General features: G+C 39.3%; 1 protein-coding gene and 1 long non-coding RNA gene across 4 annotated transcripts; both read left to right on the top strand.

Annotated features, from left to right (window-relative positions):
• Window positions 1-652: 652 nt before the first annotated feature.
• On the top strand, window positions 653-15,193 carry ero1a (endoplasmic reticulum oxidoreductase 1 alpha). Its single transcript, XM_049463754.1, is given in 15 exon segments — window positions 653-842; window positions 1,467-1,586; window positions 5,495-5,578; window positions 6,792-6,827; window positions 6,946-7,022; window positions 8,660-8,733; window positions 8,865-8,985; window positions 9,092-9,150; window positions 10,189-10,215; window positions 10,332-10,424; window positions 11,260-11,506; window positions 12,731-12,800; window positions 12,894-12,980; window positions 13,054-13,190; window positions 14,248-15,193. Coding segments are annotated over 15 exon segments (1,374 nt in total). The 5' UTR covers window positions 653-770; the 3' UTR covers window positions 14,318-15,193.
• Window positions 7,039-8,651, top strand: LOC125781023 (uncharacterized). 3 transcript variants are annotated; one of them, XR_007424065.1, is made up of 5 exons: window positions 7,039-7,139; window positions 7,185-7,275; window positions 7,367-7,456; window positions 7,774-8,180; window positions 8,408-8,651. It is a non-coding gene; the product is annotated as an uncharacterized LOC125781023 (long non-coding RNA). The 3 variants fall into 3 exon arrangements; XR_007424063.1 differs by having other exon boundaries at window positions 7,039-7,275; XR_007424064.1 differs by lacking the exons at window positions 7,774-8,180; window positions 8,408-8,651 and adding an exon at window positions 7,593-7,740 and having other exon boundaries at window positions 7,039-7,275.
• Window positions 15,194-15,644: the final 451 nt, after the last annotated feature.

Here is a 15,644-nt window from a genome sequence, read left to right as displayed (position 1 = left end):
CACACCCACTCTTCACAGCGGTCTAATGAGCAGTAATACTTTATGTAAAACACATTTTGATTAAGGTATCTGATTTTTTTAAAAGACAAAAGCAGGTCAAACTTGGATAATATACAGTATAATATCAAGTGTTTATTTAAATTACAAATTTGGGTTTATTCTTAATGTTTTATTATAATATCGTTTAACTCTTATTTTCACTCATTATGCTCCAATTACTTTTATTTATTTATAGTAAATCATAGTACTCGTCCTCAGATTTGTATAAAAAATATATCTATATAATATTGTACACAAAACATAAAAAAAAAAATTATCAAGGTATCAAAGTTACAATAAAGGTTAAACAAGTTTAAGGTGTATTACATTTATTTAAGAAATAAGTGAATGATGTAATGTAATGATGTAAAAGCTGTTTTATAAAATAAAATGCATAATATCGAATAAGTGTTAAACATTTTAGCTGGGTAGAATGTATATATACCCGAATATGACAGTAAATTTAAGTTTCATCAAGTTTTATAATAATTTAATTTGGTTTATTTGTCGTTAAATCATTCAGGTTCGTAAGTCACGTAGTTCACGTTGCTGGGTGAGTCAACAGGAAATGAATCGAACGAGTCGACTCCCAGTGATTCATCAGCTTCATCAGCAGGATCTGCTGCTTCCTCAGATCTGCACTGAGGTTCATCACGACCAGCAGCACCATTAAACCAGTTCACTGAAGCCTGAGGAGCAACTGGGAGCTCTAAGATTTACACCACAGTGAAATGAATCGGTTCGCGCTGCTCTCGGTTCTGTTCACCCTGATCCCTGGAAGTTTGGCTGCGTGTTTCTGTACAGTAAGTTCACCATATCACTGTTCACCTTTTCACACTCATCTGATGATCACCAGTTCACACTGATGACCTGCTCACACTGATCACCAGCTGCTCACACAGATCACCTGTTCACACTGATCACCTGTTCACATTGATCACCAGCTCACACACTGATCACCTCCAGTTCGTGTTTAAAACAGATCACCTGTTCACACTGATCACCTGCCAAAACACTGATTACTTAATCACATTTGAGCATCTTCTTACACTGATCACACGACCACAATGTTCACCTGCTCACACTGTTCACATTTTCACACAGATCACCTGACCACACTGATCATCTAATCAGACTTATCACCAGTTCACACTGATCACCAGCTCTCACACTGATCACCTGCTCACACTGATCACCAGCTGTTACACTGATCACCTGCTCACACTAATCACCAGCTGTTACAATGATCACCAGCTCACTCTGATCACCTGCTCACACAGATCACACTGAAGATCTTATCACCAGATCGCACTGACCACATGCTCAAATTGATCACTTTATCACAGTGATCACAGGCTCACACTGATCACTACTGAATCATGCTATTTTAGTGCTGTGTTTATAGTGTTCTGTTTGTTCTTCCACAGGTTACAGGTAGTCTGGACGACTGCGCCTGCGATGTGGAGACTATCGACACCTTCAACAACCAGAAGCTCTTCTCCAAACTGCAGAACCTGCTCTCCTCAGATTACTTCAGATTCTACAAGGTGACACTCTTTATTAAAGCTGATGTCTGTAAATTTTGGTATTTAGAGAATTTAGCTCCCTCACTGGTGAGAATGGGTAATTGCACCGAGCATGCGGAAGAATCATTTTAAACTGGGTGGGTGTGATGCGGTCTCCTTTCAGAGCGGATGAATCCCATTCCAGGTTATGTTCAGACAGAGAGAGAGAGAGAGAGAGAGAGAGAGACAGAGAGGCTCAGTCAGAAACTTCACTCCTTTGTTTCTTTGTTTTTACTATGAGTGAATGGAGGAGCTACTGAGCTCTGAGTTTCCTCTTCTGAAGTCTCCATTGCTCCACCAGCTGCTCACATTCAGTAAAACTGAGCCGGATCCTCTTTTAGAGGCTGTACGTGTGACGTAAGTACGTAAAGACGAGTGACATGGCCAAAAGAAGAAGAACTCCTGCGAAAAGAGACCCGACGCCCCAGTTTCAGCACACTGGTACCATTAAACACTATATTTTATCCATATTCTTCTCCACTTAGAAATAATTCTGCTTTCAGTTTAAAAGCAAAATAAGACAGACTACCACTTTAATCCTAAACAGAGATGCAGCTGTTCCAGAGTGTCAGTGAGTGTGATACAGTGTGTGATACAGCTTTTATAGGTTTATTAATAAAGACATTCTTACACAATATAAAAACCAAATGCCAGATTCACCTACACTTACATGATGCAATTAGAAAGTGTTGGCAAGAATCAAATTCTCTAGAGCAAATTAACGTAAAGCTATTGACACCATGATTGTTTTAATGCCAGACGTAGGCTATAGAGGGGAATAAATCCCCCAGTATTGAGCTCTGGAACACTGGAAGAACTGTGTTCTCTGGAATGATGAGTTGGATGAAGCTCCATCCAATACTTTTGGATGTGATGAGTTAGAAAATCCCTAAATGCATTCAAATCCTCACAGCAATACGCAATGTCAAAACTCAATTAGAAAGATTTCTCTGCAGAGTAGAGACAGTTCCAGTTACTTCATGTAGACACACGGGGCGGTCGTCATCTCACGCCTCGACTACTGCAATGCCCTGCTAACTGGCCTCCCGGCCTGTGTAGTAAAACCACTCCAGATGATCCAGAACGCAGCAGCACGTCTGATCTTCAACCAGCCAAAACGGGCACATGTCACCCCGCTGCTCATTGAGCTCCACTGGCTACCAGTTGATGCTCGCATCAAATTCAAAGCTCTTACTATCGCCTACAAGGTGATGTCAGAACAGGCTCCTTCCTACCTGCACTCGCTCCTGAAGGCTTACGCTACCTCCCGGCCGCTGCGCTCCTCCAATGAACGTCGCCTCGCTTTGCCAAACATTCACACAAAGCAATCCAGACTGTTCTCATACAGAGTTCCCCAATGGTGGAACCAACTACCTTCCACTACCAGATCAGGAGAATCTCTCACTATCTTTAAGAAACTCCTGAAGACAGAGCTCTTCAAAGAGCTCTTACTCTCCTAACACCTCTAACTAACTACCTTCTACTACCAGATCAGGAGAATCTCTCGCTATCTTTAATAAACTCCTGAAGACAGAGCTCTTCAAAGAGCACTTACTCTCCTAACACCTCTAACACACTAACTACTTCTAACCTCATTTCCTTCTTCCTCTCCTTCACTCCTCTATCCTATTATTCCCCTTTGTCCTCCTTTTATCCCTATCCAAAGATGTTTTTCCTTTAAACTTATTTTACATTGTACTTGACTATTGTTAGTCACTTTGGACAAAAGCGTCTGCCAAATGTAATGTAATGTAATGTAATGTAATGTAATGTAATGTAACACAGCCAAGACAATCTGCTGCAGTTCTTCAAACCGAGCATCAGAATGGGGGAAGAAAGGTGATCTAAGTGATTTTGAACGTGGCATGAGTCTGAGTATTTCAGAAAATTATCTGATGATCTACTGAGATTTTCACCCACAACCATCTCTAGAGTTTACAGAGAACGATCCGAAAATATCCAATGAGCTGATATCAGTTTTGTGGGAGTAAACGTCTTGTTGATGCCAGAGATCAGAGGAGAACCGCCAGACTGGTTCCAGCTGATAGAACGACAATAGTAACTCAAATAACCACTCGTTACAACCGAGGTCTGCAGAAGAAGAGCATCTATGAACATCAGCACAACAGGACGTCCAACCTTGAGGAGGATGAGCTACAGCAGCAGAAGACCAAGACCACACCCGGTGCAGCTCCTGCAGTGAAGAACAGAAAACTGAGGCTACAATTCACATAGAATCACCAAAACTGTACAACAGAAGATTGTAAAAGAAAAACCTGGTTACCTGATCTGATGAGTCTCTGATGATTTCTGCTGCTACATTCGGATGGTCGGGTCAGAATTTGGCGTCAAAAACATGAAAGCATGGATCCATCCTGCCTTGTATCAACCACTGGTTCAGGCTGGTGGTGGTGGTGCTACTGTAATGGTGTGGGGGATATTATTTTCCTGCCACACTTTGGGTCCATTAGTACCAATTGAGCATCGTGTCTTTGAGCAATGCCACAGCTCTACCTGAGTATTGCTGCTGACCATGTCCTCCATCCCTTTATGAGCTCAGTGTACCTGTATCTTCTGATGCTACTTCCAGCAGGATAATGCTCCATGTCATAAAGCGACAATCATCTCAAAGATCAGAGTTCTCTTTACTGGAATGTCCTCCACTGTCACCAGATCTCAATCCAATTGAGATCCCAGCATTGGGATGTGGTGGAACGGGAGATTCTGATTAATGTGTCGCAAATAAAAACAGTACAATATATCACAATATCGATATATTAACCCATCCCTAGTGCCTTCACTGCAAAAAACTAAATCTAAGTGAATTTTTTTTTTTATTTAAGGCAAGAAATCTTATTTTCTTCTCTGATAAGACTTTTTTTTTGTCTTACTAAGCATTGTGGAAGTGTTAGATTATTTTGCTTATTTTAGGGATAATTATCTTAATCATTCTTACTTAGAATTTATACCTTATTTTAAGTAATTTGAACTAAAAATAAGCACAATCAAGCAGCAATGAAGTTATTCTGATTCTTGTGTCCAAAAACAGTGACTGTTTTGCTTGATTTAGGCGTTACTTCACTCATTTTGAGAGTTTGCCATTGCTTTTTGTAAAAAATCTTGTCAAGAAAATTTAGCTTACCCCATTGGCAGTTTTTCTTGCTTAATATACTTTAATATACTTTAAAATACTTTAAAGCTCACCTTCCGCGAAAATCCGATTTTTCTTGTTTTTTGTGGAATACAGTAGGTCTCTCCGAGTTGAATGTGTACACCTGCACATTAAACTGTTTTGCAGCCCCCATTGTCTGCAGGAGCTAAGCAAAGAAATCCCCCCTCCCCCCCTCCGAAAAACGGGTGAATTTTGAATTATCTTTCTGCCTACGTAGGCAGAAACTCACAGACCAGCCCACCTTGGCTCGAGAAACTCCCAGAGGCGGAGCTGAAGCGACGCAACATCACCGCTCATCTGTTAGGAGGTGGGAGGCAGTGAGCGGCAGAGCGGTGGAGGGGCGTCGCAGTGCTCCTAGCCAATCAGAGGAGAGATATTTGCATGCTGTTTGCATGTATGAATATTCATGAGCAAAGCTGGAATCCGGTCATTTTGGACACACCCCTAAAACAGTCCATTAAAAAAGAGCTATACAGAGACACCTGAGCACTTTTTTTTTTACAAAAACGGCTCACATGTCATTCATTCATACTAGAGACCACAACTAGACATTTTAAAATGAAAGAAAAAACGACGGAAGGTGACCTTTAATATATTTTGTCTATTTTTTTGCCAATGGATTTTTTGCAGTGTTTGCTGATCAACTATACCTGGGCTCAGTCGTCAATCATGTTTATGTGACTTTCTCCAGAACTATTTTCTTTTATCTGTTCTACAGGTGAATCTGAACAACCCGTGTCCGTTCTGGACGGACAGTGGACACTGTGGACTGAGGGACTGTGCTGTTAAACCCTGCACTGCTGTGAGTTTCCTCTCTTTCTCTTCACTTCTGAGCCTTTAGAACAGGGGCTGCTCTGCTCTTAAGTGAAGAATCATTTTTTTGTGTTAATGAGCGTATTCCTAATATCATAGTACTGGTATTTACATTTATTTATATGTGGAATTAAATGTAGTGTTTATAGTGCTACCTGTTTTTAAATACTGTCATTTTATGACTTGTGTAGTTCACTATATAGGGAGTGAGGGGGAAATTTAAGATTCAACCAGAAATGTAGTGCTTTTATAAAGCTCTGTTTTTAGTGACCAAAAATTTAGTTTTTGTTAGGTTAGGATGCCAAAACAAACCAAAACCCTCATCCTTATGCATAATCTGTGTGAATAAGAACTAACCTTGTAAAGGAAAAGTGTATTAAGTATGGGTGCACATATTGTGTATACTGACAATGGAAATAAAATACACTAAAATGTTCTTTAAGCAGTATTTAAAACACCTATATATATTTTTAACAGATATATCATTTAAAGCATATTGCTTAAAATACATTGGAAAAGGAAATGCACTTTTTTAAATCTTGTTTTTTTTATACTGTATTATAATGTTTCTGGGTAGTTTAGATGACTTTTAATGTTTTTAAAGAGTAACTGCAGTTTAAACGCTAGTGTAGCTCCATATTCCACACTTGTTTTTGTTAGGATGGGATGCCAAAACATAGCCAAAACCCTCATCCCCATGCATATTCTGTGTGAAAGAGACTTAAAACTGTATAGTAGTACCTCAAATCCAGAATAAAGAGACTAGACTATTGTTTTTATACTGTATTATAATATTTCATAATATTTCAGATGCTTTTAAAGTTTATAAAGAGTAACTGAGTTTAATTGGGAGCTTTAATAAAAAATAAACGCTAGTGGAGCTCCATATTCCACACTCAGCAGCTAAGAAAGAGAAAATGTGCAATCAGTGCAGTGTGTGTGTGTATGTGGTGAGAGAGAGCCTAAATTACATCGTTAATAAAAAGTAATCTACATTTTGGACTCGGCAGTATTGTCTCTTTGTTACAGGATATTGCTAAATAAAACCACTAATATGTCACAAGCCTTCTGAAACTTTGTCACAATTATTTATTGTGTAAAATAAAAATTAATTAAAGTTGAAAGCCCTAGTTTAAGTGCATCACTAGTTATTTACACGAGGATATTAATGTAGTTTTATTGTGTTTTAATGTTTTGTACAGAGTGAGGTGCCGGAGGGGCTGAAATCCAGCTATAAGGTAGGAGCTGCAGGACTGAGAGGTTTTCAGGTCAGATATTGAAGAGACTGATACAGTAAATACTGGAGCAGCTGGTTAATGATTAAATGTGTGTGTGTGTGTGTGTGTGTGTGTACAGTACTCATTAGAGGCCAGCGAACACACAGAGGAGTGTGAAATGGCAGAGAAGCTTGGAGCTGTTAACGGCTCTCTGAGGTAAATAGTAATAATAGTGGGTGCAGGTGAATTATGGGAGTTGTAGTGTGGGTCTGATAATAGTGGGTGCAGGTGAATTATGGGAGTTGTAGTGAGGGATGATAATAGTGGGTGCAGGTGAATTGTGGGAGTTGTAGTGAGGGCTGATAATAGTGGGTGCAGGTGAATTATGGGAGTTGTAGTGTGGGTCTGATAATAGTGGGTGCAGGTGAATTATGGGAGTTGTAGTGAAGGCTGATAATAGTGGGTGCAGGTGAATTATGGGAGTTGTAGTGTGGGCTGATAATAGTGGGTGCAGGTGAATTATGGGAGTTGTAGTAAGGGGCTGATAATAGTGGGTGCAGGTGAATTATGGGAGTTGTAGTGAGGGCTGATAATAGTGGGTGCAGGTGAATTATGGGAGTTGTAGTGAGGGATGATAATAGTGGGTGCAGGTGAATTATGGGAGTTGTAGTAAGGGGCTGATAATAGTGGATGCAGGTGAATTATGGGAGTTGTAGTGTGGGCTGATAATAGTGGGTGCAGGTGAATTATGGGAGTTGTAGTGAGGACTGATAATAGTGGGTGCAGGTGAATTATGGGAGTTGTAGTGAGGGCTGATAATAGTGGGTGCAGGTGAATTATGGGAGTTGTAGTGAGGGCTGATAATAGTGGGTGCAGGTGAATTATGGGAGTTGTAGTGGGGGCTGATAATAGTGGGTGCTGGTGAATTATAGGAGTTGTAGTGTGGGTCTGATAATAGTGGGTGCAGGTGAATTATGGGAGTTGTAGTGTGGGTCTGATAATAGTGGGTGCAGGTGAATTATGGGAGTTGTAGTGAGGGCTGATAATAGTGGGTGCAGGTGAATTATGGGAGTTGTAGTGTGGGTCTGATAATAGTGGGTGCAGGTGAATTATGGGAGTTGTAGTGAGGGATGATAATAGTGGGTGCAGGTGAATTGTGGGAGTTGTAGTGAGGGCTGATAATAGTGGGTGGAGGTGAATTATGGGAGTTGTAGTGAGGGCTGATAATAGTGGGTGCAGGTGAATTGTGGGAGTTGTAGTGAGGGCTGATAATAGTAGGTACAGGTGAATTGTGGGAGTTGTAGTGAGGGCTGATAATAGTGGGTGCAGGTGAATTATGGGAGTTGTAGTGAGGGCTGATAATAGTGGGTGCAGGTGAATTACGGGAGTTGTAGTAAGGGGCTGATAATAGTGGGTGCAGGTGAATTATGGGAGTTGTAGTGAAGGCTGATAATAGTGGGTGCAGGTGAATTACGGGAGTTGTAGTGAGGGCTGATAATAGTGGGTGCAGGTGAATTATGGGAGTTGTAGTAAGGGGCTGATAATAGTGGGTGCAGGTGAATTATGGGAGTTGTAGTGAAGGCTGATAATAGTGGGTGCAGGTGAATTGTGGGAGTTGTAGTGAGGGCTGATAATAGTGGGTGCAGGTGAATTGTGGGAGTTGTAGTGAGGGCTGATAATAGTGGGTGGAGGTGAATTATGGGAGTTGTAGTCAGGGCTGATAATAGTGGGTGCAGGTGAATTATGGGAATTGTAGTGAGGGCTAATAATAGTGGGTGCAGGTGAATTATGGGAGTTGTAGTAAGGGCTGTGTGTGTGTGTGTGTGTGTGTGTGTGTGTGTGTGTGTGTTTAGTGATGAAACCCGGCAGGCTCTATTGGAGTGGAACAGGCATGATGACGAGGCAGACCGCTTCTGCATGCATGATGGTAATGTTTTAAAAACATATCATACTAGACTTCAAATTTTCTAGTGGCATCAGCAGCCGGAGTCTGAGAGAATACAGTTGGACATGCTGTCTCCTTTCATCACGAGTTATTTCATGTCTTATATTTGTCAGACGAGGACTCTCCTCAGGCGCAGTATGTGGATCTGCTGCTGAATCCGGAGAGATATACGGGGTATAAGGGTCCTGAAGCCTGGCAGATCTGGAACAGCATCTACGAGGAGAACTGCTTTAAGTAAGATCTCAGAGTTAGGAGCTTTTGAGGTTCTGATGCTTTAAATACAGTAGTTACTATACTTTTGCTTTCATGTAGACAATAAAACTCTGTGATACATTTTCAGACCTTACACTGTTAAAAGACCACTGAACCCTCTGGTGTCGAGCGCTGGTGAGTAACACTGTTTTTATGGTAGCGCATTGCAAAGCATATATATAAAATAAACACACAAAATAAATATATTCATAAATATACTGTTAGTGTGTATGTGTGAGAGAGAGCCTACATTTCGGCATTAACAAAAAGTAATCTACATTTTAAACTCGGCAGTATCGTCTCTGTGTTGCTGTATAATGCTAAATAAAACCGCTAACCAGCCTGTGTAAGCTTTGTCACATGAATAATTTGTGTAAAATAAAACACAGACACCATTAAAACAACTTAGCTATCACCTCACAACCACTTAGCAATACCATACCAACCACCAAAGATACCATAGACATGCCTTAGCAACCACATGGCAACCACTTAGCAAACAACATAGCAATAAAAAAAAAACCCGGAACCAATAGCAACACCATAGCAACCACCGTGCAACCATTTAGCAACACCATAGGAATTACCCCAGATATAATACCAACATCGTAGCAACGCCTTAGCAACCACTCTGCAACTCTGACACAATATAAAGAAGAACAGTAAGATTGACACTATCAAAACAACAGTCAGATGCACATTAGCAACCACCTAGCAACACCTAAGAAACCACAACAGATACCGTACCAAGACTGTAGCATACACCTTAGAACTCTGACACAGTTGTGACACAATATAAAGAACAGCAAGGTTGACACTCTCAAAACAACAGTCAGATGCACATGAGCAACCACCTAGCAACACCTTAGGAACCACCACAGATACCATACCAACACCGTAGCAACAGCCTTGGAACTCTGACACAATATAAAGAACAGTAAGGTTGACACTCTCAAAACAACAGTCAGATGCACATTAGCCACTACCTAGCAACCACTCAGCAACACCAAAAGAACCACCTTGCACATCTGACACAATTCTGACACATAATAACACAATATCTGTTTGTGCTCTGTATTGCAGGTGACGGTGAAGGTAAGAAAACACCGGTTCTGAATCATTATCTCTGATTTATATAGATAATCAGTTGTCAGTAGTGATGAAAAGCTCTTATCTTTATTTCAGGGAGGGGTTTCTACAGCTGGCTGGAGGGTGAGTATCTCCTCACAGCTTCACCCTGATCTGAGTAACAGTTTCACCAGTAGTAGTAGTAGTGTGAGTACAGGTGTGTGTAGGTGCTCTGTAATGTGGTGCTGTGTTGTGTTTAGATCTGTGTGTGGAGAAACGAGCTTTTTTCAGGCTGGTTTCAGGACTACATGCCAGTATCAACGTCCACCTGAGCGCCCGCTACCTGCTGGACGGTGAGTCACCTCAACTAACTAACTAACTAACTAACTAACTAACTAACTAACTAACTAACTAACTAACTAACCAACCAATTAACTTACCAACCTATGAACTAACCAACCATCCAACCAATTTATTAAATTAACCAACACCAACTAGCAACCAACCAATTAACTAAACACCTAACTAACCAACCAATCAATTAAATATCTAAGTAACCAACAAACCAACCAATTAACTCACAGATTAACCAACCAACTGACGGATTAACCAACTAACCAACCAATTAACTAACCAACCAACCAACCAATTAACTAACCAACCAACCAACCAATTAACTAACCAACCAACCAACCAACCAATTAACTAACCAACCAACCAACCAATTAACTAACCGATTAACCAGCCAACCAACCAACCAACCAATGACTAACAAAGCTCCTAATTAACTATCCGAATAAGCAACCAACTAAACAACCAAACTAGTAATTAACTAACCAACCAATTAACTAACCGAATAACTAACAACCAACCAAACAAACTACTAATTAACTAACCAACCAATTAACTAATAGACTAACCAACCAACCAACCAACCAAATAATTAACTAACCAACCAATTTACTAACCGAATAACCAACTAAACAACTAATGAACTAACCAACCAATTAACTAATAGAATAATCAACTAACAAACCAACTAAATAACCAACCAACCAATTAATTAATTACTAGCCAACCAATTAACTAACCAACCAATTAATCGTTTTTCTGCTCCTCCCTCCCGCTGAGTGTGATCTGTGTGGTGTTTGGTCAGATTTGGTCACCCTGCTCTTTCTGACTCCTCAGATAACTGGTTTGAGAGGAAGTGGGGTCACAACGTCTCCGAGTTCAAGCTGAGGTTTGATGATGATCTGACGAAAGGGGAGGGGCCTAAGCGGCTGCGTAATCTGTACTTCCTGTATCTGATAGAGCTGAGAGCTCTGGCTAAAGTCCAGCCGTTCTTCCAGCAGCCCTCCTTCAGTCTGTACACGGGTCAGCCCGAGCAGGACCGCGCCAATAAACACCTGCTGCTGGAGCTCCTCCACCTGGCCAGGTACGGGTACTGCACTCAACTTACTTCAGATAACCTACTGCTAGATAGTTTATCTTGTATTATTATTATATACATTATTGATTTGGGTGTGTTCATTTTAGATATGTTTAAGACATTCAAATATCAAGCTATTTGGAGTGCATTATTATTAGTATCATGACATTCTGGATAATTTACTTCTGTTACAAATCTGATAAAATTCTTTAGTTTTTAATATCTCATTTGTTGCAGTAGTGTATTCTTAAATATTTTTTTTAATTCATTGATATGTCATATCGTTATTGTGGAAATACCATGAAATATGCATTTGACATTTATTTGACAGCCATAATTCTAACAGTCAACACCAGCAGATGACATGTCTCTCCAAACCATCACTGATTGGTGGAAACTTCACACTAGACCTCGAGCAGTTTGGACTGTGTGTCTCTCCACTCTTCCTCCAGACTCTGATCCCTTAATTTACTTTAAATGAAATGTAAAATTACTGATGATCAGTGATGGTTTGGAGAGTCATGTCTGTCATCTGCTGGTGTTGATCCACTGTGTTTTATTATCAAGTCTAAAGTCAGTGCAGTTTTGTTTTCCCACAAAATCTTACAGCACTTCATGCTTCTTCTCTCTGCTGCTGACAACTTTTATAGAGATGTGGATTTCATTTTCCAGCAGGACTTGGAACACTGCACACACTGCTTAAAGTACCAGTTGGTCTTATATAATATTAATATTTTCTGAGACACTGATTTTGGGTTTTCATTGGCTGTGAGACATAATCATCAACAATAAAAGACTTAAAATAGATCACTCTGTGTTAAATACATCTATATAATATATAAGTAACATTTGATATTTCTATTTTTTGAGATGCACTAGTTTATAATACAGTTTTGAATGTTATATAATAGTCAAAAGGACTAAAATCTTTAATTTCAAGGACAAAAGTCACAGTTTTCTGATAATGACCCACGTGATGGTCTCCCATTGCATCACAAATGCTTTACAAATTCTTTACAAAATTACAGCTAAGACGTTAGGGCTAAGGCACTGTCACTATGATGGGTATGATTGGGGGAGACCTAAGGGGGTGGCTTGGGTACTTGGCCTTTTTTAAATGGGAGAAAAGGGGATACAATTTGAAATAAATAATAATATCTTTAAAAATGTATCAGTATTTGTTAATATCAGAATTGTTTTGCTAATTGTAGTAATTGTATTCCTCTGTAGGTCGTTTCCGCTGCACTTTGATGAGACCACACTGTTCGCTGGAGACAAGAAAGAAGCGGCTCAACTAAAAGTCAGCAGATTTTAATATTTTATTTATTTATTTATTCTACATTATATTACACAATTCCCTCACCTGCTGTCTCTGATCTGCTCTCTTCATCAGAACGACTTCAGACAGACGTTTAGGAACATCTCCCGGATCATGGACTGTGTGGGCTGCTTTAAGTGCAGACTGTGGGGTAAACTGCAGGTAAAGGACTGTGCTGATGTCTCTGATGTCTCTGTGTTTCCAGACTGTGATTAGACTGTGTTTTGTCTTGTAGACGCAGGGTTTGGGTACAGCTCTGAAGATCCTGTTCTCTGAGAAGCAGATCGAGACTCTGCCTCAATCCAGCAGCTCCAGACCCTCATTCCAGCTCAGCCGGCAGGAGATCGTCTCACTTTTTAACGCCTTTGGGAGGCACAGACTCTTATTATACTCATTTATACTCATTTATACACTAGTTTTTACTCATTTGCTTTGATTATAATTGTTTTATAGTGATGTATCATAACTACACTCATAAATGCTAGATTTGTGATAAATCTGGCAACCAAGCAGACTAAGGAAGGTGTTGCAATCTGCAAAAAAAAGGTGCTAATTCTCTTAATTAGTCATGCGTGTGGTTAATTTTGGACGTAACGTGAAATAAACCAATCAGCGATCGCTTGCTCATCATTCCCTTTAAGAGTCAGGTGAGCTCTGACTTTGGCGAATTGCCATTTTAACGGCGCAGCTACCTCGACGTTTTCAACGCTTCTCAAAAAGCACCTGTTTTTCGTTGCTAAGATAAACAAGCAAAACTCCAGAAATGTACCTGAACACACCTCATTTCCAGAACACCACGCCCATCAGTGTAGATATGTTCAGAAGCTCTGTTGTTGCTATTTAAACAACGCAGGAGGAAGGAGTTAAAATAGACTGTTGGGTTGTTGGGTGTAAGATAGCAATGAGCATTATGCCTGTATTTTTGAAGCAAGCCTTATTATAGGGCAGTGGGGGAAGCACCTTTACACCTTCACATTTTATTGATCTATAGACAAACTGTCAATCGTGCACTTTTTATCTTAATGTAGGGCGTCTGTATGTCTTTGCTATCAAAACGATGGGAAAAGTACACCTTGCGTGGCTCAAAACGTGCAGAAAGCATGTACTAATTCTCCTAATTATTCATCGGTGTGGTTAATTTTGGGCATAATGTAAAATAAACCAATCAAAGTGTTACTTGCTCATCGTTCCCTTAAAGAGCCAGGTGAGCTCTGACTTTGGCGGATTGCTATTTTAACGTTGCAGCTACCTGGACATTTCCAATAATTCTCAGACCACCTGTAATCAATTACTGTTTTATTTCTTTATTTTTTTATTAATGAGTTTAATTAGAGGACATACACAGTATTAGACATGTGGTTTACTGTTATATGTTACTGTATATTTGCATATATAACCAGAATAATGTTTTACGCCTGTGTTTTTGCAGAGTTTCGACGAGTATCAGAGAGCTGGAGAACTTCAGGACGCTGTTATCTGAACTTAAACAAGAGCTTTAACCCGCAGCAGGTCCAGATTCCTGTTATTGCACTATTCCTCACTGTGGACCACTGACCTAAATCCTGCCACCAGAACCACCATGAGAACCATGATGAGAACCACGGAAACCACCAGAACTGCCACAATTGTCAGAACTGTACACTGTACACTAAAACTTGAAGCCCCTCAAAGAGTCAAGCACTTTAATTTATATACAGCTCTGGAAAAAAATGAGGAGATCACTTCAGTTTCTGAATCAGTTTCTCTGATTTTGCTATTTATAGGTTTACGTTTGAGTAAAATGAACATTGTTGTTTTATTCTATAAACTACAGACAACATTTCTTCCAAATTCCAAATAAAAATATCGTCATTTAGAGCATTTAAGTGCATAAACCATAAAAGCCATAATATAAATAAGAAATCATGGTGATCATGTCTCAGGGATCCAAATTAAACTTAAATCATGTGTTTGTTTTTCTGTAGTTTTCTGTCTGATACTTCTAGGTTAGACAAACTGTATAGAATCCAGGTAAAAATCCACATTCAACCCTAATAAAAAAGTCTAAAAAATCTCTTTACTTAATTACCTTAACCCTAAAAAAAAAAACCTTAAATCCTAAAAAATTAAATAAAAAACACTTTTTGCAATTCAAGTCAAGTCAATTTTTTTATTTAGATACATTTTTATAACATTCCTGGGGGTGTGATATATGTATATGTGTTTTTGATGTGTTTCTATAATGTAAATCTGACTGTTGTTCTTTATATCTTTATACTGAATCAGAACTTGTCAGCTTGTCACTGTTTCAGATCTCCATGATAAATGGGCCAATAGAAATGCTTTATAATGACTTGGAATAAAAATGTTTTACATTGACTTTCATTGAAAGATAAGAGGGTTTTTCAGTGACTTGGTTCTGATACATCAGCTCACAGATGCAGCCTTGTGCTGATCCACATCACCCTAGGAGTGATAAGGGGAAAGAAAGGGCGCCATTTACTGTACCCACCCAGAGAGAGAGAGAGCAAGGCTCTCTCGGGGCTCCAGCAGCTGATGGCAAGCTGCATGACCGGGATTCGAACCAGCTATCTTCCGATCATACTGGTGGTGCTTATCTTGCTGGACCATTTGGAGCCCTGATATATATATATATATATATATATATATATATATATATATATATATATATATATATATATATACGTATATATATATATATATATATACGTATATATATATATATATATATACGTATATATATATACGTATATATATATATATATATATATATATACGTATATATATATATATATATACCTATATATATATATATATACGTATATA

Source organism: Astyanax mexicanus, chromosome 14, assembly GCF_023375975.1.
Source record: "Astyanax mexicanus isolate ESR-SI-001 chromosome 14, AstMex3_surface, whole genome shotgun sequence".
Classification (NCBI taxonomy): domain Eukaryota; kingdom Metazoa; phylum Chordata; class Actinopteri; order Characiformes; family Acestrorhamphidae; genus Astyanax; species Astyanax mexicanus.
This window is presented reverse-complemented; position numbering and strand designations above follow the sequence as displayed.